The 26,740-nt window shown below is 38.2% G+C and overlaps 1 protein-coding gene across 1 annotated transcript; it reads left to right on the top strand.

The window, feature by feature from the left end:
* Window positions 1–2,291: 2,291 nt before the first annotated feature.
* LOC131157476 (AP-4 complex subunit sigma) lies at window positions 2,292–26,640 on the top strand. Its single transcript, XM_058111665.1, has 4 exons — window positions 2,292–2,736; window positions 22,285–22,371; window positions 26,085–26,153; window positions 26,242–26,640. The coding sequence occupies exons 1-4, from the start codon at window positions 2,596–2,598 to the stop codon at window positions 26,374–26,376; spliced, it is 432 nt and encodes a 143-aa protein (XP_057967648.1). The 5' UTR covers window positions 2,292–2,595; the 3' UTR covers window positions 26,377–26,640.
* The last annotated feature ends 100 nt before the right edge of the window (window positions 26,641–26,740 follow it).

Below are 26,740 nucleotides of genomic sequence, written 5' to 3'. Positions count from 1 at the left end.
ATCCATGTTCTCATAATAAGTCATCCTTGAATCCATGCTTCAAGCTTCATATGATCATCCTTCTTTGAAATATAAGCTTTCATGATTCCTTCTAAGTACTTGACCTTACTTTCTCATAGTTGAGTCCTAAAATGTCATCACTTAACCAAATATGTTAAGTTCCACTTGTTTGTTAGCATCAAAACAATATGTCAAGTCTTGTAAAGCCAACAGTTATCTTTGAAAGACTTAAGTAGACATTTTTACATTCATGTTTTCTTGTGTTTGGAAAAGTATTCTTGCATTTATGCTTTCATAGATAAATTTTTATCTTACAAAAATCATTTGAAAAAACAAAACCCTAGGTTCTCCTATTATTCTTTGAAAAATAATTTTTGGAGAAAATATTTATTAGGGTTAAATCTTTGAAGCATTTATTATATACACCATCTTTCAAAGATTGAGAATATTATTTGGAGGAAAATACCCTTACTCACTTGAGCTCAATTTATATCTTGTGTGAGTGCATTTTTAGAGCTTATACGTATACATCTCTGTTTGTATTTTCAAAATAATTTTACATGTACAAATATATTTTTATTGTACCGATTGGGTTCAACTCCTAAATTGAACTGGGAAGTCTTTTCCCTATAAGGGAGACTGGTTTGGTTTAGCCCACTAAATTGAACTGGGGAGTCTAAGCCTCGTAAGGGAGACTAGTTGGGCTCAGTCTAGTAATTGAGTAGGGTCTTGACATCTCCCAAAAAGTGTCGTTGGGTTATGGCTCCACTCGGTAAGTGTAGTTGGGGTTTACCTTACCCCGTAAGGAAATGTTGTAATGACTTCTGTTCCGTCTGTTTAAATGAGTAGGGATAGTGAAATCCTTGGGAGTTATGCTCGAGGCGAGGATGTAGGTTGGTTTGCCCAAATCTCGATAACAAATATCATGTGTGTGTGTCTCTCTCTCTTTATCTCATTTATTTTTTTGTACTTTAATTTCCATAAGTGTATGCTTGTTTATTTACTGTTAAACTTATTTGCATGCACACATTTAATTTAAATGAGATAAGCTGCACTCGTGTATGTTCGTATTTATTGCTTAACCATTTTACATGCACGCTTCAAATTTAAATGAGATATGATGTGGTATCTGTATGCTAATATTTATTTTGTTATAAATGCCTTATTAGTATACTTGATTATTTGGGGGAATTAGGATTGATTAGAAAGACTCTAGGTTGAGAAACACTGTCTGAGATCTTAAATTGACTTAGAAAGTTTTAAATCTCCAATTCACCCTCCTCTTGGGATCACACCAATTACATCAGGTGACAAGATATTGCAATGCTCGAGCCAAGGCATAGATTTTCAAGCTAGGAGATTTGGTGCTAATGAAGGTGCAAATCCCAGAGAAGTTCAAATGATGAAGAACCGACCCAACTAATAAGTGCAAATCATGAGGCCTGAAGAATCGGTTCAACTGATGAGCACAACTCATAAGGCTTAAAGAATCCACCCAATTGATGAGCACAACTCATGAGGTTTGAAAAATCTGTCAAACTGATGAGCATAGCTCATAAGGCCTGAAAGCTGCTTGGATTGGCAAAAATCCAACCAAAAGGCTGCTCGGATTGTTGAAATACAACGAAATAGTTGCTTGGTTTGTTTGAAAAATGGAAGAGTCGAATAGTTGACCGAATCAATAAACCGAATGAACAACCACCGAAAAACTGCTCGACTGAAGCCCTTCACATGAATAATCGAGTTGAAAAAAATAAAAAAGCATGAAAAATTATAAAGTCTTTGAACTTTGGAAGCTAAGCATGAAAAATTATAAAGTCTTTGAACTTTGGAAACTAGTTTCAAAAATTCGAAACCAAAAGGGGCAATTGATATACCTCAAAATATCTTCAAAACTATACCTAAATTCAGTAGAAATGATCTTCAATAATGTTGAATTAATCAACCCTCACCAGTACAATAATTCAGTACAAATAATATTTTATAATAATTCAGCACAAATAATGCTGAATTAATCAACCCTCACTAGCACAATAATTTTGTATAATAATGATCTTCAAATAATGCTGAATTAATTATCCCTCACCAACACAATAATTCAGTACAAATGATCTTCAATAATGTTGAATTAATTAACCCTCACTAGCACAATAATCCACAATAATAATGATATTCAAATAATGCTCTGAATTAATCAATCCTCACCAGCACGATAATTTAGCATAAATGATTTTTAATAATGATTGATCAACCTTCACCATTATAAAAGGGAGAAGAGAGAAGAGGTAAGCATCTCACTCATACTTATTCTTTCTATGTCTCTTTTAACTCTTTACTTAGTGAACACCGGAGCATACATTGGGGCAATTAGCGTTGATCGTTTCGAGCATTCTCAGTATAAAATTGAATTCAATTAATACAACAAACAAGTAAGATCCTGAAAGATAAACTTGAGGGGTTACTTGTCCAATTTACCCTTCTATATTGTCTCTGTTTTCGTTACAAAAGCTGCGACCTCTGTATACCTGACCTTCACGATCTCTCCCTTCCTTTCTCTCTTCTCGAAGAAGAAGAAGAAGAAGAAGAAGAAGAAGAATGGGGATCAGATTCATATTAATGGTGAACAAGCAAGGCCAAACCCGTCTTGCCCAATACTATGAGTATCTTACTATCCAAGAAAGAAGAGCTCTCGAAGGCGAAATCGTTCGCAAGTGCCTTGCCCGTACCGAGCTCCAGGTCTCTCTCTCTCTCTCTCTCTCTCTCTCTCTCTCTGCTGTTGAGTTTGTTTTTGTGATTCCTTCCGTTACTCAATTTAATTCAACTTATATGCGTCGTCGCCATCAATTACATTGACCCAATTGAAAACCAGGCAGATAATTGTCCTGTTCTGATCTGGGGGTAAGCATTCCGCACGGCTGATAGCCAATTATCCCCCAAATCATCTCTAGTTTGAGGATTGTTTTTTGAGTTTTCTGTAATCAACATGTTCTGATGGAACTGGTTCAGATGCTGCGAAGATCCTATTTTAGTTGATTCAATTTCAATGGACGCTAAACAATCTTTTGACTATATCCCGTTCTGGGCTTTAGGCCTCCCCACTTTTAACAATTAGTTTAAATTTTAAAGTCCACTTATCTATTGTAAGTCAAGTTTCATTTTTTTCCTCTCATTGCCCATAAAATGGAATTGCAAGAATAAGCGACCTAGCATGCATTTATATATATTAGCTTTTTTTATGGCAACCAAAGGCCCCAACACTGCCGCTACAGAGCACGCTAAAAGGGCCTTGAACACTGCCTTTGCCATTATGGAATTCCCACAAAACCCACAAAGGACCACAACATTGCTCAGTGTGACGGTCCAACTATTTTCACACCTTTGTGAAGGTCTGTGCGGCGCTAGTTAAAGCACTCTTGCTTAACTAGCCAACCTATCGTTTACCAACATTCATTCATGAAATACTTTCATTAACATTCATTCATATAGCAGTGGAAATAGTAATTAATTCATGAAAGCCGTGACAAGTAAGCAGTAAATATTGAAGCAAACGTAATTCATTAACAACACCCCCATTGACATTGTGTGCTTAGCCAGGGAGGCAAGTAGGCTAAACACATTGACAAAAGTTATTGAGTTTTATAATAACTGATGAACACTCACCCTCCCTTAAAGAGCTTTCTAAGCCATTCTCACTCTAACACTAGGAAGCATCAAAATGACCGAGGAGTCATATTGCCTTATTTGGCATACAAAGACACTAGTCATATTGCCTTATTTGGCATACAAAGACACTACTAGTAGAAAATAACCCTACACTAGTATTTATATGATGGAAACCCATCCCAAGTGCAAGAGACAAGCGGTCACAGACAAGCATAATGCCCTGAATAAGTTTAGCTCGTGACATTTTCCCCTACTTATGCGGTCGACGTCCTTGTAGACTTTGGCACTAGGTACACTTCAACTTTGTCCACGAATGGTTTCATATCTTCTGCAGAAATCCAGCTGATTTTTTTGTCATCAAGGCATTTCCACTTCACTAGGAACTTTTGTCGCTTCTTCCTTGAGGACATGAACTTTTTGTCTGCAAGGATCTCTTCAACTCCACATATGTCAGGTTGCACTGTCTTCAACTTTGCTTTGTTGGACTGACTTCTGCTTAGGTCATTGGTGTCGGCATTGAACGGCTTGAGCCAGCTAACATGAAACTGCGGTCTTCTTCCCTAATTTGCCCACTTTTTCATTTTCTTAGAAGCTTTCTCCAGATAGGCTTGAGCAAACTCTGCATTCTGTCTCCATTCTCTGGTGAAGACGTACACCCTGGAACTCTTTTGTCTGTACGGCTCATCCACTGTGTGAGGTAACAGCGGCTATTGACCTGTAACAAGCTCAAAAGGGCTCTTGTTAGTTGTTGAGCTCCTTTGGGCATTGCCACAGAACGGAACCACGTCAAGTAGTTGCACGCCATTCTCTTGGTTGTTGTTGACAAAATGGCGCAAGTATTTTTCTAGTAGCTCTCTGAATGTCTTCATCTATCCGTCTATCTGTCAGTGGTAACTCGAAGAGATGTCAAGATGTGACCTGAATATCCTGAAAAATTCTGTCAAGAAGTTGTTAGTGAACATTAAGTCTCGATCACAAACAATAACTTGGGGAACACCCCAATGTTTCACAACAGTCACAAGGAACAATTGTGTCATCTCCTTTGTCAAATAGTATTTGGTTGTGACCATAAAAGTACCATACTTCTTCCGCTCCCCCTTGTATTGTTGGCAAGTGAGACAAGTTCTAGTATAATCAACCACATCATCCCGTGGGTGCGGCCAACAATACCTTCTCAGTAGTCCTGTCATTGGAGTCATTCTTCGTGAATACCCCTCAGCGAACTTCCTGCAATATCTAGTAAGGCCAAGAAAGGAACACAACTCCTTCACTGTCATGGGGATCTTCCGTTCTTGAATCATCCTTACCTTTTCCATTCCTCTCCGAATACGACCTTGTTCAACCACATGACCAAGGAATTTGTTGCTCCACTGTGCGAAAGAGAACTTCTCTTTCTTCACATTCAGATTGTTTCCCTTCAGCCTGTCGAACACTTTTCGTAGATGCTCTTCATGTTTTCTCTGAAACAACACCGATGCTCCCAACGGTGCTTTGGAAGGGCGAACACATCTCGCTTCCAATTTATCAAGCTGTTTCCCAACTCTACTATCTCTGGAGACGCCATCCAACATGACCCTTTTGTAGGTGGTTTTTCTCCTAGTAATAACTTGATCTCATGCTCCACAGTCGATCGTGAAAGCAAATAGTGAGGCAGCTTATTCGGCCACACCTCCTTGTACTCATCCAACACCGCTTGGATGGTCGTAGGCTCCAGCTCTTGGCCTACTTCTTTGTCTACCACCACCGTGGCTAGACGTGTCTGCTCACCTTGATCCAATCTTTCATTGAGTTGTATGGCTGAAAGGGACTTCCCATCGTCTCCTTTCGTTGCAACGACTTACACCATGTATGAGTGATCTCCCATTAGACACAGGGAACCAGCCAAAGGCATCAGCACTGCCCTGGTCCCCCTTAGGAACTCCATTTCTAGAATGACTAGAAAGTCATCCAATGGCACCGCTGTGAAATTCGCATGACCTTCCCACTGTCCAAGCTTTACAGTCACTTGCTTGCCTACTCCCAGAGTAGGCTGGGCTACAGAATTAACTACTTTCATGCGTCCTGTATCCTTCTCTAAGGATAAGTTGAGTCTCCATGCTTCCAACTGCGAAACAACATTATGAGTAGCCCCCGTATCAACCATAGCGCGGGTATTCTTCCCATTTATCCTTAAATCCACAAACATTAACCCTTTTGCTCGTATAACTTTCGGTGCTTTTACCTGCTTTTCCAATGTGCTCACCAGCTGCACTGAACCCATCCTTGGGGCATTGTCCTCTTCCTCCTCGCTTTCCACCACTTGTCCCGAAGTGGAAGCTTGTATGGCATTGAGTAATCCCTTGTGTTGACACTCACTCACTCCGTGAGATCTACCACACAAGTAGCACAAAATTTTACTCTTCCCCTTTTCATTGGGTCTGTTGAACCCTTGAGACGACGAAACTTCCTTTGAGCTTGATGATTTAGAGTCGGCTCCCCCACTCTTGGATTTGCTTTTCTTGAAAGACTTTCCACTGTTTCCCTCTCCGCCAAACTGTTTGGACGAAGCGGTATCATCACCAGTGTAGTTAGTCAAGCGTTCTGCAGCAGCTTGTGCAGTAGACAAGTCTTGAACTCTTTGCCTATGAAGTTCAGTTCTTGCTCATGGTTTCATCCCCTCTAGAAAATAGAACAACTTGTCCTTCTCCGGCATATCCTGAATATCCAACATCTTAGCAAAAATTGTTTCACATATTCCCTGATTGACCTCATATGATTGAGATCTCTTAGTTTTCTCCTTGCATTATGCTCAACATTTTCAGGAAATAATTGGGCCTTGAGCTCTCTCTTCAAGTCTGCCCAACTATTGATTACATAACTTCCATTTTCAATATCTTTGTACTTGGTACGCCACCACAGTGGCATCACCAACCAAAGTACATGGTCGCAGTATCCACCTTTGCTTGTTCTGAGGCTATCCTCACAACACGAAAGTACTGCTCCACACTAAATAAGAAGTTCTCTAACTCCTTGGCATCACGGGTACTCCCATATGTCCTGGGTTCTGGTACCTTGGTCTTGCTAACTCTCGGAGTGTTGGGGTTCCTCATAGCAAGAACCATCAAATTCAGCTTTGCATCTAGATCCACCAACCAAGATTGCAAAGTTTCCACTGTGTGGCGAAAGTCTTCTAACATCTCACCTAGCAAACTTGTTTGATGCTTTTGTGATCCCATTACTTCATCAACAAGTTCTCTCATCTGGGCTACCTCCGCTGCCATAGTATTGGTTGTTTCCTCAACCTGTGCTTTTAGCACGCTGATCCTCTCAACATTGTTTGGTGCCATGGTCACTTACCAAAGCTTTCCAAATCCCACAACAAAGGTAACTGAATTCTCGTAGTAACTGAGCCTTGGCTCTGATACCAAGTGTCATGGTCCGACTATTTTCACACCTTTGTGAAGGTCTGTGTGGTGCTAGCTAAAGCATTCTTGCTTAACTAGCCAGCCTATCGTTTACCAACATTCATCCACGAAACACTTTCATTAACATTCATTCAAATAGCAGCGGAAACAGTAATCAATTCATGAAAGCCATGACAAGTAAGCAGTAAACATTGAAGCAAACATAATTCATTAACAACACCTTCGTTGATGTTGTGTGCTTAGTGAGGGAGGCAAGTAGGCTAAACATGTTCACAAAAGGTAGTGAGTTTTACTCATTTACAATGACTAATGAACACTCACCCTCCCCTAAAGAGCTTTCTAGACCATTCCCTCTCTAGCACTAGGAAACATCAAAGTGACCAAGGAATCATATTGCCTTATTTGGCATACAAAGACACTACTAACAGAAAATAACCCTACACTAGTATTTACATGATGGAAACCCATCCCAAGTACACGAAACAAGTGGTCACAGGCAAGCATAATACCCTGAATAAGCTTAGCTCGTGACACTAAGGAAATTTGCCTCAAACCCCCATCACACTTGAGTGCGTTCTTCTTAAAGCAGCAGAACATTACACCATGCACAAGAATTATACGAAGAACCATTACTTTCAGCCTCTCAACTGCCTGCTTCTTTTCAAGCTTCTTAACTTTGTGCACAAGAATAAGGATTACGTCCCTCACACATCCTTAGAGAAGGGGCATCATACCACGCAAAATGCATGTGCACAGCTTGGCTATAAAGCAAATAGCAGCAACGAGTCATCTTGATTCATGAAACCAAGAAAATACCCCATAGTTTTTGCAACCAAGAAACTTCCTCCCAAGGTTAGAATTAGTCCATGAAGTCTCCAATGATGCTGTGTCTATAATAGCAAGTGGGGATAACAATTTTTTGTCTCCAGCTGAAGTTGGCGCGATGAAACTAGAAGGAATGGAAGATGGAATAGCTATGTTCCTTTGACTGTGAACTATATTCGTGAGCAATCCTATAACTGCTCTTTTCCTCTCCTTCAAACTATGGATGATCAGGGTCTTTTGAGTGCTGATTTGGATGCTCCATTGGCATTCCTTTTCAAATTCACAGAATGACAGTTAAATTGAAATAATTTGCAAAGTTCAATGCCTGATATGAGGTAAATTGAAGTTCATCAACCAATTTGAAACCACCTTATAAGTTCAATGTGCCTATTAAATTGATAAACGTCTTTTCCTTGGTTAATTAGGAGGCCCATTCGGCTTGAACTATAAAAGAAGGGAATTTCATCCTTCATCCTCCACCTCAAATCCCTTCCTATCCTTTCTAAAAGTTTGAAAATGAGATCACCCTTCTGTTTATATGCTGAAGAAACCTCCTTTAGCTTTTTAGCACTCCTTAAAATAGGGAGCTTAGGAGCCATGGAAACATAAAGTGCATACCCGTGGCTATTATTGTCTAAAGGTACAAACTTTGCATATGTGCGGAGTAAGAGATGCCCAAAATAATATATAGGGCAAATGACACTCACCTCCCCTGAGGTTTGGTAAAAAGACAGAAATCTCCTCTGAAGTTTCAAAAATGCCATAGATCTCCCCTGAGGTTTCAAAAATGTCACTGACCTCCCCTGAGGTTTGCTGAAAAGAAACAAATCTCCCCTAAAAAACCTATCTTTTTGCAAAATACAAGGGGAGGTTTGTGTCTTTTTGGCAAACCTCAGGGGAGGTGCCTGGAATTCTTGAAACCTCAAGGGAGGTCTGTGGTATTTTTGAAACTTCAGGGAGGTCAATGTCTTTTTGTCAAACCTTAGGGGAGGTCATTGTTTTTTGCCCTGATATATCTATATGTATATATATGTGTGTGTGTGTGTGTGTATGTGTATGTATATATACATATACATATACATATATATATATATATGTGTGTGTGTGTACATATAAACCTAGTGGCTTGGTACCAAGAGTACCTATGGGGTTGGGGGGGGGGGGGGGGGGGGGGTTTAGGGCTTTTTTGAATTGGGTGATGCATGAATATGAAAACAATCTGCAGTGGCTAGCAGTGTAAGTATACACAAACAACAATTAAAGTAAAATAGAGAGATAAGGGAGAGTGACAAAAATTCAAATTTATTGTGGTTCCAGGCCTCAAGTTTGCTTATGTCTACTCCCCTAGAGCTTGTCCAGGACTTTATGACTGCAATACGACAGCGTGCAACTTGTACTACAGGATACTCGGCGACAACAAGGCTTTACTATCTTCGGGGCCTCAACCTTAACAACTTGAGGTTAATTCCTTTCCAAATTTTGATGATCACAAAATGAGGACTGAGTTTTTCTGTCACAGTAATACGATGAAGTGCAAGAAGTGCAAGCAAACAGACCACTTCATTTGATATGGCTTTAGGATGAGTCGTCTCACAAAATAATGAGCTGGCTCATTTTCTCAGCACATAGAATTAACTCAAGTTCTGCTATTTCCTATTGCTATGTGTAAAACTTTTAGATTTAGAATTAAGCCTTCAATCAGCCATTAGAGGACAAAAGATCTTGTAAAACCTATTTAAATGTTTCCTGCACAAAATATAAATCTTTGTGTTATATTAGGGAGCAAGATAAAATCATTGTTAGGTCACAATAAGGAAACGCTCAAGTCAAGAAAGAAAATCATTGGCTTTTGAAAAATTTTTGCAATGTATGAATTCATATTTCAAAAATCTTTTCTTTAGAGATAAGGTAATCAAATATGCATGCCTTATTTTTAAAAAATGTACAGCTTTCTTGCAATCACATTAGATGGCCATGTTTCCTCAAAATCTCCCTAGAAGTGTGGGATTTTTTCTGAAGTCTGAATTATTTACACCTTAAAACATATATATAAAGATATTCCAAAATAGTAATAGTTTCAGGTATTATAGCATATGATATAAGCAATCATATCTTGAGATTAAACAGCAGTATTCAAGTTAAATCCTAAATAAGAATTTCAACAAACTCAAATGTTGAAGCAATTAATTAGGACAGCTCTGTATTAGGTTGAACCATTTCATATAAGATGCGAGTCAACTTATTAGTCAGTTATTAACTAACTTATTCCTGTAGCAAGTATGGCTGTAAGGGATAGAACGTGAGTTACTCTCGGAAAGAATTATTGCATCAATCATTAAAGAACCATCAAACAATTTAAATCCATGATATAACTCATCACAACTTAAGTTTTGTAATCATCAAAATCATCCCCTAGGGTAAACAGAACCACTAAAAGTGCCCAAAAAAAGATATCATTAATGCAGGAATACCAGAAAAGGGTTCAAGTTGGTTATCTATGGTGTGGTTTGGATTCTCGACATTTACTAGGGTCTTACTGCTTTTCCTTCCAGATGTGGCCTGATACTGGGAAGAGGAAATGAGTCAGATTTGGAAGACGTTCATAAGTTCATTACCCTTGGCTGCAAAATTGCAAAACACGAGTATATCAGACTTGGCAATGAACTGCAAAGATTGAGGTTTGCAAGTTCATTTTTTCTTGTCTAATATGTGAAGCAATGAATACAATCAGAGGAAGGCTTCATTGAACAATATAGGGAGCGTAATTTTTCTAGGGGAATGAATGAGCTCCTGCGGCGAAGCTACTTTGCCTTCAAGTTGATGTAGATTTTGCTCCTCCAGTAAAAAAGTTTTTCACCATCGAGTCAATTTAGCTATCAATTGTTTTTTAGTTAATAAGTGAGTCCAATTGCATCTTAGTAAAAGTATTTTTTCTTTTGTGGAGAATGTTGAGTGTTTCAGAATTATGAAGAGGAATGATTGTCAGTTCTTCCACATTTTTATGGCATGAGAGTAAAGATGCTGGCTTTCTGAACAGTTACACCTTTTCTCCTTCACAAAAATTGAAAACCCTTAATTAATCTCCCTCCCCCCTCCCCCCTCCCCCCAAAGCTTTGGCACCCTCAACTCCTAGCCTTCGCTGGCCACCAGTTTGCTGCTGTTGCTTTTGTGACTTAGCTCCACATGTCTAACTCCACCATTGAGGCCAGTTAGGTTTCATTTTGGTGCTTGCCACATGTTTTGGTGCTTTGTTTTGCATGATATCTGGCGGGGAGATTCCGAGCTCAGCACTAAATTCCCCTCTATCTTTAGGTTTGCCTGCAATAAAGATGCCCTTGTCAGTCAGTTCATGGAGTTCTTTGTTCAGGGGTTGTTCCTTTGACTAGGAATGCTTTTGACTGGGAGATGGATATTCCATCAGATTTCTTTAGTTACCTTTATAAATTTCAGCATCAGGACATTTCCAACAAGCCCATGTGGACCTTGAACAAAGAGGGTATTTTTCCTGTCACTTCATACTTCTATCACCTCAGCTCCCTTGCAGTTTACAGCTCTAACTTTCCTTGGGCTTCCATTTGGAATTCTCCAGCCTCCTCTAAGGTGACCACCTTCACATGGGAGGCAACTCTTGGCATCCTTACCCTCGACAACCTTCATAAAGGGGCTTTCTGCTTGTGAATATGTGCTTTCTTTGTCTTGAACAAGCTGAATTGGTTGATGACATACTTTTGCATTGTCCTTGGATCAGAAACCTTTGGAGCTTCACCATCTCCATGGTCAAGCAGAACTGCAGAAGTGGGTTGTTGCAGCTTTGGTGGAGGGTGAGTTATGGGCTTGGGCTGGGATCCGAGTAAATAGGGTAAGAAGGAAGTCCCTCTCCCTCACACCCTTTGCTGTTTTCTGGGATGTTTGGAGGGAGAGGAATAGAAGAGCTTTTGAGGGAACTTTTTCCAATCTTCAGGTTGTCAAAGATTGTTGGTTAGCTAGATTTCTAGTTGGTACAATGAGAAGATTGAGAGGGACTTCTTCGTAATTCTTGATTTCCTCGAGACATTACATTGACAGTTTTGTTGCTTTATTTTTCTCACTTGTACTTGATTGGCTTCCCCTTGATGCCCTTCTCCCTTAACAATAAATTGCATCTTTTCTCATTTAAAAAAAAAATGAAAATCGAAAACGCTTGGATCAAGACTTACAGTGCTCCAAATCATTGCTTCATGTTGAGATTGAGAGCAAACAATTTTAGTAGGTTCCTTTCCTTGGAGAAAATCCTAAACAAAGGCCCTATATAGATTATTTGCGTTCTGAAAGGGAAAGAGGCAAGGGGATTGTTAGCTTTACCGTGATCCCAAGAGGGGGGGTGAATTGGTGTTTTTAAAATTTATCTCCTAGGTATTCCTCCTAACAGTAGTATGTTTACAAGCCTATGGTCAATCTAGTACAAATTATGTAAATATACCAGAAATTAAATAAAGCAGTTTAAACAATCACATAAGCACCAGAAAGCAGTAAAGAGAAGATAACACGCGGATATGTTATCGAGGTTCGGCCAACTGCTTACGTCCCCGCCTTGGCTAACCAGCACAAGGATTATCACAATAACTTGCTCACTTAAACGGGTGGAGCGACACCTATACAAATCAGGTCAAATTATCACATGACTGACCTCAACCTTAACCAATCCTTACCGGGCTGGATTACCGCCCCCTCAGGCCACGCCTAGAATCTCTCAGATATATAATCAAAAGGTATAATGTATAGGTGCTTTCACGTAAAGCAAATTTGTACCACAAATGCGCACAATCACAAACACCACAGATGATTTAATAATGTAAGCTTAGTGTGGTCTAAGTAGTTCAACTCTCAAATATATTTTCTATCAGTGTTATGTACGTGAGAGTGTCAACTAGCAATCTTTGTATTTCTAGATGTTCTCAATCAAGAAGCTCAAACAAAGATATCATGCAATGTTCAAATATCTCAAATAGCAGAATAAGTCAATCACGTGAATAGTGTATATGCTTGGTTTGCAAGATATATGTAATCTTTGTATTTCAGCAAATGATGTAGACTTGAATGGATATTGCCACAAAGATTAATATAACACACACAAATATCTTTTCACAAATATATCGATATGAATACCACAAGATATTTGAGTACGTTTGAAAATATTTTTGCAAGCCAAAAACAAATACAAACTTCCTAAGATATTGTAATGAGAATGCAACACATAGAAGTTCAGCAAAGTCTTCCTAGGATAGGCTTATGAGAGAAGCCCCCTAAGAATACTTAGGTAATGCTCTCGAGAAAATCGATTCAAACAATCAAAGAATGAGAGAACAAAACCTCAAACCAATAACACTGAAATACACTTACAAATGATACTGAAATGAAGTAGGTAAGATTGAGTGGATTTGGAGATAGTATGAGTAATAAGAAGTATTTAGCTTGAGAGAGAAATTTGATTTTGGTTTTTGCTAATCAATCCTTAATTCTCCCAAATGAAGGAGTATATATAGACATATTGAAAATTTTGACCGTTGGGGACCTATTAGGGATTGTTAGAAAAGTTTAATGACATTTAAAACATTTTAACCCCATTTAAAGATTTTAACTGTGGTAAAAATTAAGTGCAACCGGAGAGGTCTGGTCGACCAGAACAAGTTCGGTCGACCAAGTCTCATATGGTTCGGTCGACCAGGGGAATTTTGAACTGAGGGCTCAGTCAACCAAGAGAGGGCAATTTCCCAAATTTTCGAGGTTCGGTCGATCAGGACATTTTGAACTACCTGGTTCGGTCGACCAGACCGCTGGGATTTCTCCCGAGGACCCTCCGGTCGACCAGGTAGTTGGAGTACAAAAAGGGTCGGTCGACCAGATGGTCAAACTTTTGACCCAGGGGGTTTCGGTTGATCGGGGATTTTTGAACTACCTGATTCGGTCGACCGGGACCTTGGTCAACGGTTGACCAGGACCTGGGTTCGGTCGACCAGGGCAGAATGAACTGCCTTGTTTGGTCGACCGAAAGTGCACCAAGTGTGCATTTCGGTCCCGTTTTGAAGCATACAAACCCTATCCAAGTGCCTAACAAACATATGTGCAAATGTGTGTCCTAGGGTCACTTGGGGTCCAATTTTAAGACACCGAAAAAGTCTGATGTCAGTCGACCAAAGGTCGACCGAAGGGTACACCCTAAGGTCATGCTAAGGTCATTTTGTATTATGATTTGGTTTGAGCTTACAAGATAAACCATGCATGTGATGTGTGTGCTTATTACAAACCGAATACCCTAATTACTATTACAGACAAAGTTCACTAAAAATATTACAATTAATAGCATGAATTTGCCTTCAAGCTTTGATCTTTCACGTGCCATTAATGATCTGCTAATATGGACCTGCAGATGAACTAGATATTTATAAAATACCGGAGTATTTGTCATTATCAAAACCGGGTATGACCTATAAGGTCAACAGGGATTGAAGAATTTCTCTGGGATTGTGAAGGGCACTACAGCAAACAGAAGTTGAAACCACAGGTCTATCATGCTGCATGGATCATGGTATAAAAAATGTGTGTAGGATTTGGGACCATGAGCAGTTACTTCACAAGAGTAAACAATTCACCATGGTGTTAGGTGCAATGTTTTAAAGGTTCAATCGAGGCTTGCCTCAAGACAAGGCATGCCTAAAATGCCTTCAGGCTCAATCTAAAATGCCAAATCCCATAAGGCTCTTACATTTGTACAAAAGGCACACTTTTTGCATATTTATAGTTGAGGCCTGTGTATTTTAAGTGTGTGATTCTCAACCTAGATTTGGCTAGAAAATTTTAACTCCATGTTTATATAAAAGGAATGTCATGGTTTGAGTTGATTTCTAAAATGCTTGGACCTCATCCTTTCCAAAATAATTGAAGAGTTGTATCTTAGATCTTGAAAATAATTTGAACTTTGTAATGTTATAGCTTATCTCGTCATGGTTTACGTAATGAATTTAAGTTAAAAATTTTTGAATGGCCAACAAGTGGTTTACAAATTATATTTTATTTTTTTACAATATATTGTGATTTTATTAATTATTCCTTTATTTTAAAAAATATATGTAATTTATTAACTTATTTTTATCTAAAAATAAGATTCTCAAAAGGCTTATGCCTCACCTCTTAATGGTTAAAGCACCTCACCTTTAATGGTTCAAACACCTCGTCTTACGTCCTCACCTTTTAAAACATTGGTTTAGTGAAGTTCTAGAGTAGTGTCATGGGAGGAAATTTGGTGAAGAGCAGCGGCGTGGGAAGAATTTTGGCGATGGAAACCAAAAAAAAGGAAATAATTTGATGAAGGATGGTTTGATTGAACCAAAATTGGGGGGGGGGGGGGGGGTTTGGGAGGGGTTTCCAAGGTTTCCTCAATTTCACCAACATTATTATAGGGGAAGATAGTCTCGGGGTACAGTGGGAGATTTTTAGCATAGAGCCATAGAGGAGATTATTGGAATTGGGCTAATAAATATGGGTATGCTGGACTTAATAGAATGCAGGAGGGTGCAAGGCTTAACCAAAGGAAATCAACATATAGTCATGTTCTGAAAAAGGGGCTGGTGGATATGGGCTCACATGAGGCCCAATTGGAATTTGTGGAGGGCCAAGGGTTCATTGGGCTGGGAGGCTTTCGGGCTTACTACAAGTTCAATGAACAGGAGCCTTCTTCTTCTAGAGAGTGATTCTTTTGGGCCTAAAAGGAAAGGGAAGCAAAGAGATCCATGGAGCAGCTAGAGGAGTTACAAAGTGATGAAGATGAGGTAAGGGGACAAAAGAGTTCATGAGAAGAATAGATCTGAAGCAAATGAGGAATATCAAGAGGAATTTGCAGGGTCTTGACAGTGCCTGAAGGACCATGAGCTCTGAATCAAGCTTTGCAAAGATTGTCAGAAGCTTACAATTGAGTGAAGAAGAAGATGGATGAGGATGGATTTTATGACAAAGAAAGAGGAAAGGAAGTTATGGAATCAGGAAACCAAGAGGAAGCTTTTTCAGAATTTGCAGGAGACAAGGAAGAGTATCCTTTTTTGAATTCAAAGCTGAATATTTGCTAATTGAAAAGCTGAGGAGGAGGGACAGTGGAGGGAGGGATGAAGCAGAAGGTTTGCAGGTTACAGGGATTTGGGGGGATGATGCTGGCTTAAGCTCAACGTCTCCTTTATCTAACAAGGTTTGAATTGGTCTGGGTACGAGAGCTCAGAGGACAAATGAGACCAGAATTTCAAAGGGAACTAGTCTTTCCACATCAATTACTGCTCATCTCTTTGACAAATTTGTACTCCAGGATCTCTTCCTCGTACTAAAGCGATGACATGAGATTTGGGAAACGACATTCTAAGAGCAAAGATGGGGAACGTTGCAAATTCTGAAGGTAACCCTTCCATTTTGTGTCGTGTACTTCTAATGCTGAATTATTGAATTTCCATAATAAGTTAGAACATTAGGCCTGAGGGAAATCATTGCTTTTGAGTTTTGACAATCTTGGGGATGAGAGAGAAAACCAGGCAGCCCCAGGAACTTCTTGAAGATTGGGGTCTTAATTGACAATATTCTGGGGATGTGGTCACGCTTAAGAAAGAGGGCATTGGAGAAAGGAGAAAAGCTAAAAAAATTGAGCAAAGAAATGGTTAAATTAGCTTCCTAAGTCAATCATGAGAAAGGGGGTAGGTTTTCAGGGGTCAATAGGGTTACTAAATGAAGCTCTTGTCCTAGCTATAGGGTTTCTCTTTTTTGTTTTGTGGGGGGTGGAGGGGGGAGGCGTGTGACAAATAAGAGAAAGATTGTTAGACTTGGTCAATATAGTTAGTCACGATATTTTGTTTTCTCAAGAGTCTAAATTAGGTAAGATTGATGCTTATCTCTTTGGAGCATCTAGGATTATAGACTCAAAGAGTGGGCACCTTTCCCTTCTTTAGGAACTTTGGGTCAAATTGTGGCATGGGATACAAGGCTGGTTGTCTGTAAAGATTGTATTTTCATCTCTTCTTGTTTTCCTATATACTTATCTATTTGGAAGGCCAAAGCTCCCCTAGAGATTCTTATTTGTCCTTACACATTGATTTTTCTTGGAGCATTTGGAATAAATTATTTGGCATGTCGGGAGAAACTTGGGTTTGTCCAGCGTCGGTGGAAGGAATGTTGGCTATTTCTTTTTAGGGTTTTGGAAGAAGGAAGGATTGGTCTACTCTTTGGAAAATTGATATATTTGCAGTGCTGCGGGGATTATGGTTAGAGCGTAATGCAGGTGTTTTCAAGGAAAAAAATTGAAATGACAGCTGCTTGGGAGAAGATTTACTACTTGGCCTCTTTATGGTGGGTTGGCTTGGGATACTTTAGGGGAGTTAGCTTTTTGGAAGTTCAGCGAGAATGGAGGAATCTTTTGCTTTGATATTTCATAGTATTTATTTGTTTTTTAGTTCCTTTTTTCTGGTTTTTTCCAGAATTTTGATGGGAGATGTCTTATTCTCCTCGTTGCAAATTCTTCTCTTGTTAATGAAATCTCTTCTTTTACTATATAAAAAAAAATTGCACAACACTAGCCCTTCTGATTAAACAAAGCTGTATGGATAGCAAAGACTCCTTTTAAAACCTGAGCTTTCATTTGGACCCTTGCTGTCAACAAGATGAATATGAATGACAAGCACAAGCTACAGATAAGGAGGCCTTATAAAGCCGTACCTCCAGATGTTTGTATGCTGTGCCGCTATGCAAATGAGATTAATAGTCATATGTTCCTTCATTGCTGGATAGCGAAGTATTTGTGGAATAACTTGTTTTCTTGTTTTGGTAAGGATTGGCCAGCTTCAGCGACAAAATCACGATTTTTCGATGGTGAAGTTTTGAGAAGCATGAAAAGGGTAGGCTCTTCTTGAACTGCGCAGTGTGCAATTCTAGGGATGCTCTGGCTTGAAAGGAATGCTAGAATTTTCAAAGATGAGAAGACTTCTCCCAACTTGCTTTGGGAGAAAATTACTTTTTTTGCTTCTTAATGGGCACATTCTTTTGGGCTTTTTGGGAGTCTCCCTCTGTTCAATATCCGAAGGGACTGGAAGACAGCCTTGATGTAATTTTGGTCTTTTCTGCCTTATTTTTCGGGGGATTTCTTATCATTCTTCCATTTTAATTATTTATTTTCATTAATAGATTTAGTTTTTTTTTTTTTTTTGTTATTTAAAAAAACAATATAGGGAGCCGAGATAGGGATATCTGGTTGTAATAAGCTTATCCCATGCTGCAATTAAGTGGGGTTTGAAACTCGCAATCTCCTTCCCCACTTTCCTATGAAAAAGAGGAAAAAAAAAAAAAAATTCAGCACAGGGAGAAAAGTATTCAGAAAGGATGCAGCTACTAAACTATGCATGGTGGGGAATGGGGAAAAATATTTAGAGGAACAGAGAAAATTAGAACGGAGGAAGATGCACTTGGGGTCCAAATAAGACATTGTTTGTTTTTTTTTTTTTTTTTTTGACCTTTAAATGGCTTTGGGTCACTTGGCTCCAGCTTTATGTAAATGTGAAAACGAAAAACAAGGGTGTCCCCGGGCCATAAGACTCCCCGCTTTGCGAGGGTAAGGGGAGGGTCGTCACAATGTATGCAGCCTTACCTCTACTTTTATGTAGAGAGACTGTTTCCTTGGACTCGAATCCAAGACCAACTGGACACAAAGGAGCAACCTTACTGTTGATCCAAGGCCTGCCCTCTAAAAAAAAAAAGTGAGTATAGTCCTTAAGGGTATATATGCCCACATGGTGACCCTATATGCAATTATGTGTCTTTCATTACCTGACATGTTTTTAGATAATTAGAAGGAATCAATCAGTCCTCTTGGCTAGAAGTTGGCCTGCTGCCAATTTAAAGCCTTCTATACTTGAGCAGATGCTTGCTTCATATAACTTCTTGTTGCGTAACTGGATTTGTTTTCTCGACTGCATGGTATCCCATCCTCTAGGTTGTTACAATCAGGATCCTACATTGACTCATTGAGTGAGTCCGCAGGATCGGACTATGGATCGTAAGATTCTACTTGCAAGGTAAAATAGATTAAAATTTCGTGTATGTGACATTTTATTACAATTTTCAAGTAAATAAGCCTAAAATTTCAGTAATAAGTTTAAGAAGCTAAAGCAAATTTCAGTAATGTAACTAGCTTGCTAGCTAGCACCTAGCAGATTTTCCTTCAAAAATTTTGGTCCCCAAAAAAGATCTGAATGGTCTGAATTGCAAATTGCTCCGCAAAGGGCAGACTGTTGCTAGCTTGTTCATTCAATAATTGTAATAAAAAAGAAAAGTGAAAAGAATGAAGAAATGAAAAGTAAGGTGTACTCCCAAGAGGGGGAGGGTGAATTGGGATTTAAAAATTTCTTTATGACTCCTTTTATTAATTCTTTCTCAACTCTTTAGTTTCAGCAATCACACATGTAAGGTTTGATTTTAAATCACAAGTTCAGCCAAGACACAATTTAATTTAAATATTTATGAATGAACTTGACTGCTTTGCAACTTTCTTAATGCTTCTTTCAACAATCAAAGTTAAAACTCAATAAGTCAATGTAATCAATCAAGATAAGCTTCACAATATGAAATATTATAACAATTCCAGCAAGCTTCCAAGATTCAGTCTCTTGATATTGACTGTAGCTGATGAATGACCTGTATAATGAACGTACTCCCTTAGAAGGTTTCCGCAAGATTCAATCAGCGTACTCCCCTTTATTCAAGGTTTCCGCAATTCTTAATCACAAAATAATTTCCAGCAATTTAAATAAGAATCCATGCAGTTTATATATGCAGAAAATTAAAAGAGAATAGGGAAGAGAGTGACACTGAGATTTATACAAGGTTCGGCTAAATCTGCCTACGTCCTTGTTTTAGGTACACCACCCTAGGATTTCACTATACCACTCCTTTAACTAGACAGAGTAAACCGTTTACACACTCCTTCAAGTAGGATGGAGCCCTCCTCTCCAAGCGATATCCCATGCTTGGTAATCCAACGATTCAACAATCTTAAACCGTAAAAAACAAACAAGAACAATTCTTGTGTACAAAGATCACTCTCAAAATAGAGTTGATTAGTACAGGTTAAAGCACAACTAATATACTTCAATTTAAAATACCAATAAAGAATTGAATTGAAGCTTAGAAAAATTATCACCAGGATCTTCTTTCTTTGATTGAAAACTCAATACATGTGCGCAAAGATCGGTGAGAATAGATCAACGAGACTCAGAAAAATCTCAGCAAAGAGTGTGAGCAAGAAAGCTTTTGAAGAGTATTGGCAATAAGGCTTGATTGCTGAATGTAATTCTTGATTGTATGTAGTTGTATAAAATCTTTTGGTTTTCCATGCATTTATAGAGTTAAAAAGGTTCTATTTCGTGTTCCTCAAGTTTCTTCGAGTGTTTCCCAAGTTTTTACAAAGATTGGGGTCCAAGAAATCTAATTTGAAAACTTTTCTTCACTGTTTAAAAATAGTCGTTACGAAGTTCAGTTATCTGGACTTATCGAGGTTAGTCTCCTGGACTTTGAATTTCAGTGAAATATCAAAGTCAAAATGGGGTCAGTCACTTGGACTCACAGGAGTTAGTTGATTGGGCCTATTCTGTCTTCTCAAATTAATTCAGCATAAATGTCAGTTGCCTGACCAGAATGGGTCAGTCGCCTGGACAGGCAAAAATTAATGCTTTTGTATTGTTTGTTTCCAAAAACTTTTGTGGGCTTTTACTTGCCAAATTACTTTGAGTCTTTTGAAGATATTTTCCGGGGTTTTTCAAAATTTTGTCTCTAAGTCAATAATTAATCCTAATGAGCTTCAAAGCATCCATATTGACTTTTAATTGAAGTACTTACATAAGACTTTAAGACTTAGAAACAATCTAAATGCGAAGTCTTCATGTATTGGCTTCCATTCTTTGTATCTCTCTTGAGCTTCTTCCTTCAATTGACTTTTGCTTTATCATGAGCCATGCTCTAAGCGTATGTGATCTTCTTTAATCACTTGAGCTTGATCTTTTAGGAACTTGATCTTTTATAAGAACTTTTGAGCTTGATCTCTTTATAAAAGCTTTTGAGCCCTGAAACTTATCTTAGCAAAACATGTTAAGTTCGTTTGGTTTGCTATTATCAAAATAAAATTCTAAACCTTGTAATCTTAATTCAAACTGCTGTAAACTTCTCAGCTTCTCTGGGTTTGTAATCAGACCATGAGAAGAGAAAGAAGAAGGAAAGAGAGGAGGAGGAGGAAGAAAATAGGAAAAAAGAAAAGCTTTTTACTGAATGAATAAGAACTTTTTGTTAGTCAAAGCAAAAAGAAGAAAAAGAAAGCTGTTTGCTCTCTGCTTTGGGAAGAAAAAAATGGGTCTTTGGCTTGTCAATGATGAGAAAAGACAAGGAAGAAAGTGAAAAATTATGAAGATGATGTACAACTGTTACAAGCCTGCTACTTTAAGCCCTCAGCCTAAGTCTACAACTCCCTGGTTCTTGAAACCCTCTGCTGATCTCAAAGCTCTGAGCTGGCCTCTGCAGCTGCTGGAAGAAAGAACAGTCCCAACCTGCTGATAGAAAACTTGGCATCTGCCTATCAAGAACCCTAAGCTCTTAGAGAGCTTTCAATTTCAATGGAAGAGAGCTTTCAAGAGATGCTCAGCTGCTCTCTTGACTTGGATTAAACAATCATTAGGAGATGCTCATTATTTTGCCCTAATGTTGATGCATATGGGCCATCTGGACCAAACTTTGTGTCTATTGCAAAAGTAAAGTGTTGTTGGGCCTATAAAAATATAAATTGTGCCTTGTTCTTTAAAATCGTAATCAGAAAAAATCCATATTCTTTTGCACAAGTAGGATCAGTAGGATCCTAGGTAGGATTGCAATCCTACTATCCTATTAGGCTCCTATGATCCTACTGGGATTCTGCTTGATTCCGATTCTACATATGATCCAGATCCATTAGGCAAGCCTGGATTGTAGGATCATAAGATCTTCATTGAGATTTTGATTACAACCATGATCCTTGGTAACTTCCTAGATGCCTGTGTCTGGCTGTAACATCACTGATTACATGCATAACAGCCTAGATAGTGTCTGCCTGTAACATTACTGCTTATATGCATTTTGGTTCCTGCTCATATCTTCTGTGAACTCGTTTTTTTGGTGTTTGTTAGCTGATCACCACCTTTTGACCTTAGAAATGCATTTTTCGACTGTGTTATTGTTTTATTGTTTTTAATTGTCAAAAGAATCAGATTTACTTAGAAATTTCAAAATGATATGAAAATGATGTTACTGTATTATCAATTTTAATTATTCGATAGAATATATTTGCTGATACTCTTTGTATTTGATGCAGTGTTCATTTGTTGAACATCGGAACTACAAAATTGTATACAGGCGATATGCATCATTGTTTTTCTTGGTTGGAGTGGACAATGATGAAGTAAGTACTGTATTATTTTCCTTAGGGTGATTAGCTTTTGCATTTCCAAGACCATTTTGTAAATGAAATGAATGAGGAACATTTGGCCACTCATTCTTTTAGTGCTCATTCTGCTCTGAATGTACTTATGTTATCCTGTCTAGTAGCAACTGATTTTTTATTTTTATTTATTTATTTGCCTGAGAGGACTGCTGACTCCTCATGTTCCCGAAGCATGCGGAACCAACTACCCCTGCAAGCCAGATTGGCAGTCAGGAGCATCTGTTTTCTCTTGTTAAGGCAGTGTTTCCAAATGCTTTCATCAAGTTTGGATTTTTTAGTTTACATCTGCACATGGATGAATTCATTGTATATATGAATACAGTTTGTCACTTTTTTTAATGATTGTATAAATTATAGAAATTCAAAAATGTAGAGGACAAAGGATAGCCCAGTACTAACTGGCTCATCTCATATGGCATTTGAGCAGGGTTCAAACCTCACTAACCCTCTCTCCCCGCTTGTCTATATATACAGGAAAAAGTATGACAAATGCAATCTTATGCTTGTTTTTGGTACTTTTTGGCATGGTTTATTTGTTATGCTTTAATATATAATTTTGGATCATGAGGACCTCACTGGAATTGTAGAAATGTTCTCTTCTCCTCTTCTTAACTGCATAGAGTTGGTTCTTGTTTAACAATGTCATGTAGGATGGGAAGCTGGCCACTGGATTGGAGGCCGATTCCAAAGGATAGGGTCAAGGGCTTGTTGGATCCTGAACCTATATGTGTTTTAGTTTAACTACTATTAGGTCTATCATCTATATGTATGTGGGGGTAGGTTTATGAATAAATGTGAGTAGGGGTTATCTGTAATTTTCCTGTGGGTTAGCCTTTTCTATAAATTGGATCATTGAGTGTTGTTGTTAACACACTTGGTGAATTTAATTTTGGAATTTAGATGTGACTTTCCCCCGTCTTCTTCTTCCTTCAGTCTCTTCATTCTGCTTCTCTATCTCCATGTTACGTGACAACAACTCCTACTTCATTATTTTTAGGATGATATGGGAACACCTGCATATCAGGCATGTGAAATTTGGACACCGGATAATTTTTTTTCCCCCCACCAACTTGATTTTATTCTAAGGCCTCTGCTCCTAAAATTTGTGTCTCTATTAAATGCCTGCATTCTTGTTTGTGTTCTTGTTAGAAATGTTGGAGCTCATAAACAACTAATATTTCATTGGTCCTTACATTAAATTATGGTCTTTGTGATTGACTACAATACTACTAAGATTTCATTGGTCCTTATATTAAATTATGGTCTTTGTGATTGACTACAATACTTGGGCAATACATGGTGGTTGTTTTCTGTTATTCGAAACCTTACACTTGGTGTTTTGTGATATGAAATGAAGTAGGAAGTTGATATTTTCTTAAAGCACAATCTTATTTATGAATAAATAAATCATACTTGGACATTTTAGCCAATTAAAACCCCATCATAGTTTAACTGGCCTTCTAATGCCTGAGCAGCTGAGTTTCAGCTTGTATCCCAGTAGCTTGTCTCTAGTCCTCTACTCCCTTCTGGCAGAGGTAGTGTGGTGCGGTGTTAAGGTGTGCTTGTGTATAAAAAGAATTCCCATCTGATCAAAAGAAAAGAAAACAAAACTTTTTACTGAAAGTCATACATGCACAGTGAGTATGTAATATATCTAGTGGAAAAAAATTGTTGTTTGCAATGGAGCATTAAATTTTTGGGTGCAAAAAGGAAATATAAATGAAACAAATATTAAGGGCGAGCAATATTTAAAAGACGCTATTTGCAGTGAAAACTTAAGCAAGGTCATTCCAGTTGTGTGCTGCTGGGAGCGTGATCAATTGTGTATTCACCTTGCATGAAGAAAAGGGGAAGGTGGGGAAAAAGAGAAAGGGAGAGAGACTGCTGTTATTTACAAATCTCAGGGGCATTCTATTTGCTGTTGATAGCCCCTTTATGTTGGCTTGCTTCTGAATGGTTCGCATATAAGTGAATCAGTCTTGTTTGTTGGCACCTGTTATAGACTGCCAATCCCTCTTTATCTGGCTAGTGATTTCCACTCTTATTGTGTCACTGCATCTTTTTAAGAGGTTTTCTGAAAAAAATTACTTCGCCCTTTCTCTCTCTGGTAGCTGGTGATGAACAAGAAGAAGAAACAATTTTTGGCAAACAGCTAACAAGATGTTGTCAATGGTTCAGATCTGGCAGCGACCTAGGTTAGGTCAAACACCGACCTCTCTGATAGTGCAGCTGCCATTGTCATGGTCTCTTGTATTTTCACTAGTAATCATAGAGAGGCAATGGATAAATTAAATCTGGAGTGCTGTTGTACACCCTCTCTAGTTATCTCCCCTTTTTTGAGTATTGTTCCCCCTCAATTCCCCTCTCTGATTCTAGAGGCTTGAAGCCTCTATCCATTGCTTGGTTCATTGCTGTTGATTCTGTCCCCTGTGCATTTTGAATTAGTTATTTATTTTTTAAATGTGATACCAGATCAGTGTTTGGTTGCTATTTGTGTCTTTTTGCTTCCCCGGCAATTGTAATTTGACTAATTTCTGTTTGGCTTGTGAGGAAATGAAAATGAAAAATGAAGATTTGTTGTTTGATTTATTGATTAGTTGGTCGCTTGTTTTTTTTGTTTGTTTGTTGTTCATTTTTTACTGCAGACCATATTGCTGTGTGGTCGCAAGTTCTGGTTTTTTCCCCTGAGCACTTGCAATTTCTGTTTGACTAGTGAGGAAATGAAACAAAAAATAGAGATTTGTTGATTCATTGCTTTTTTATTTTTTGGTCTGTTAAGTTTTGTTTTTGCTTTTTTTTTTTTTTGGTTCAGTTGTTTGTTGACTGCCCTTTTCTGGCTGTGGTCCTAGATTTGTTATCTGGTTGCAGTTTGTTCGGTTTTTTTTTTTCCTTGGGCAGTTGCAATCTGTTTTGACTAGTGAGAACACGAAACTTAAAAAGCAAAATGTTTCTTTATAATTCGTTAAACAGTGGGATAGAAAAATGTACACTTATTCAATCAAACAAATATATATCTGATTCAATGTTCAGATTCAGATGTTGATACAACAATGCAGAAGTTGATTTGGTGTTCAGAACTTAACCTTTAATCTTATAAAAAGCCCCTTTGAGGAAATGGATGGTTGAAAAGTAGTTTGAGATTACTTATTTTAAGTACTTTTTTAAGATGAGTACTTTTTTTTTTTTTTTTCCAGAAAATACTTTTCCTTTGAAAAAAAGTAGTTAGGAAAAGTAATTTCTGAAATAAGTACTTATTTAAGTGTAATGCAAATACTGCTTATTGACACAAGTACTTATTTTTAGTGTAAACCAAGTGCTGTTTATTGACACAAGTACTTAGATTTAAGTTCTTTTTTTTAAAGACATTCCAAATGGGGCTTAAGACAGGCTCCATCAAATCTTTATACATGGAATGTTTTATTGGTACCTTTCTGGGTATTGCAATTGAATTTGCTGCACTTTGTGTTGGTTAAATCACCAAATAACTCTTTATGCAAATGTCATTTTGGCTTGTGGAATGAGGATTAGAATGACATTGAATCAAAATTTTAATGGAGAAAACGAAGACAAGTGATAAGTTAGATTCCATTCTGCCCAATTTCATTTGATTCCTACGTACCAAGCATGTAATAAGTTGCTTTCTCATTTTTTTTATTTATTTCCTTTTTCAGAATGAGCTTGCAATTCTGGAGTTCATACACCTGTTAGTTGAAACCATGGACCGTCATTTTGGCAATGTGGTGAGTGCTATGGAAAGAGTTAGAAATTCAGATAACCATCTCTTGCTACTTTGTATCTCTGTAAATTCTTGTCTTCGTAAACATGCAGTGTGAGCTAGACATCATGTTCCATCTGGAGAAAGCACATTTCATGCTAGAGGAAATGGTCATGAACGGATGCATCGTTGAGACAAGCAAGGCTAACATCCTGGCCCCTATACAGTTGATGGACAAAGCATCTTAAACTATCCGGTACTTTGAAGATGCTGAATGATGCATCGAGATTTTCTGTGAGATTCATTGTATTGTTGCTCGGATCTCATTTGATATTTGCTGTTGTATTTTATTTTATTTTTGCTAGGCATGTTAATTCGTGTTGTTAAAGCAAGCAAAACAAGCTTTAAGTGTGTCAGAGTTGGATTTGTTCAAAACCCTGTAGGAAAATGTGCCCTTAAATTGATTAAAAGAGTTAATAAAACATTGGAAGGTGGTGTTGATCCTTTCATTACCTGGTGAGCAATGGTCAATTATCATCTTCTTGTTGCTTGATAGGGGTTTGAGATGGCATTCAAGCTGCTTGGAAGGTGTAGGCGAGACAAATCCATAAT

The sequence above is a fragment of the Malania oleifera genome, chromosome 6 (genome assembly GCF_029873635.1).
Source record: "Malania oleifera isolate guangnan ecotype guangnan chromosome 6, ASM2987363v1, whole genome shotgun sequence".
Taxonomy (NCBI): domain Eukaryota; kingdom Viridiplantae; phylum Streptophyta; class Magnoliopsida; order Santalales; family Ximeniaceae; genus Malania; species Malania oleifera.
Note: the sequence above shows the minus strand (reverse complement) of the source record. Positions and strands in the feature narration are given on the sequence as shown.

Excerpts from the sequence above, each read along its gene's own strand:
- LOC131157476 (XM_058111665.1), top strand. The coding sequence starts at position 2,596 with ATGGGGATCAGATTCATATTAATGGTGAACAAGCAAGGCCAAACCCGT. Across the intron at positions 2,737-22,284 it reads TTGCCCGTACCGAGCTCCAG|TGTTCATTTGTTGAACATCG; the intron begins GTCTCTCTCTCT and ends TATTTGATGCAG. Across the intron at positions 26,154-26,241 it reads ACCGTCATTTTGGCAATGTG|TGTGAGCTAGACATCATGTT; the intron begins GTGAGTGCTATG and ends GTAAACATGCAG.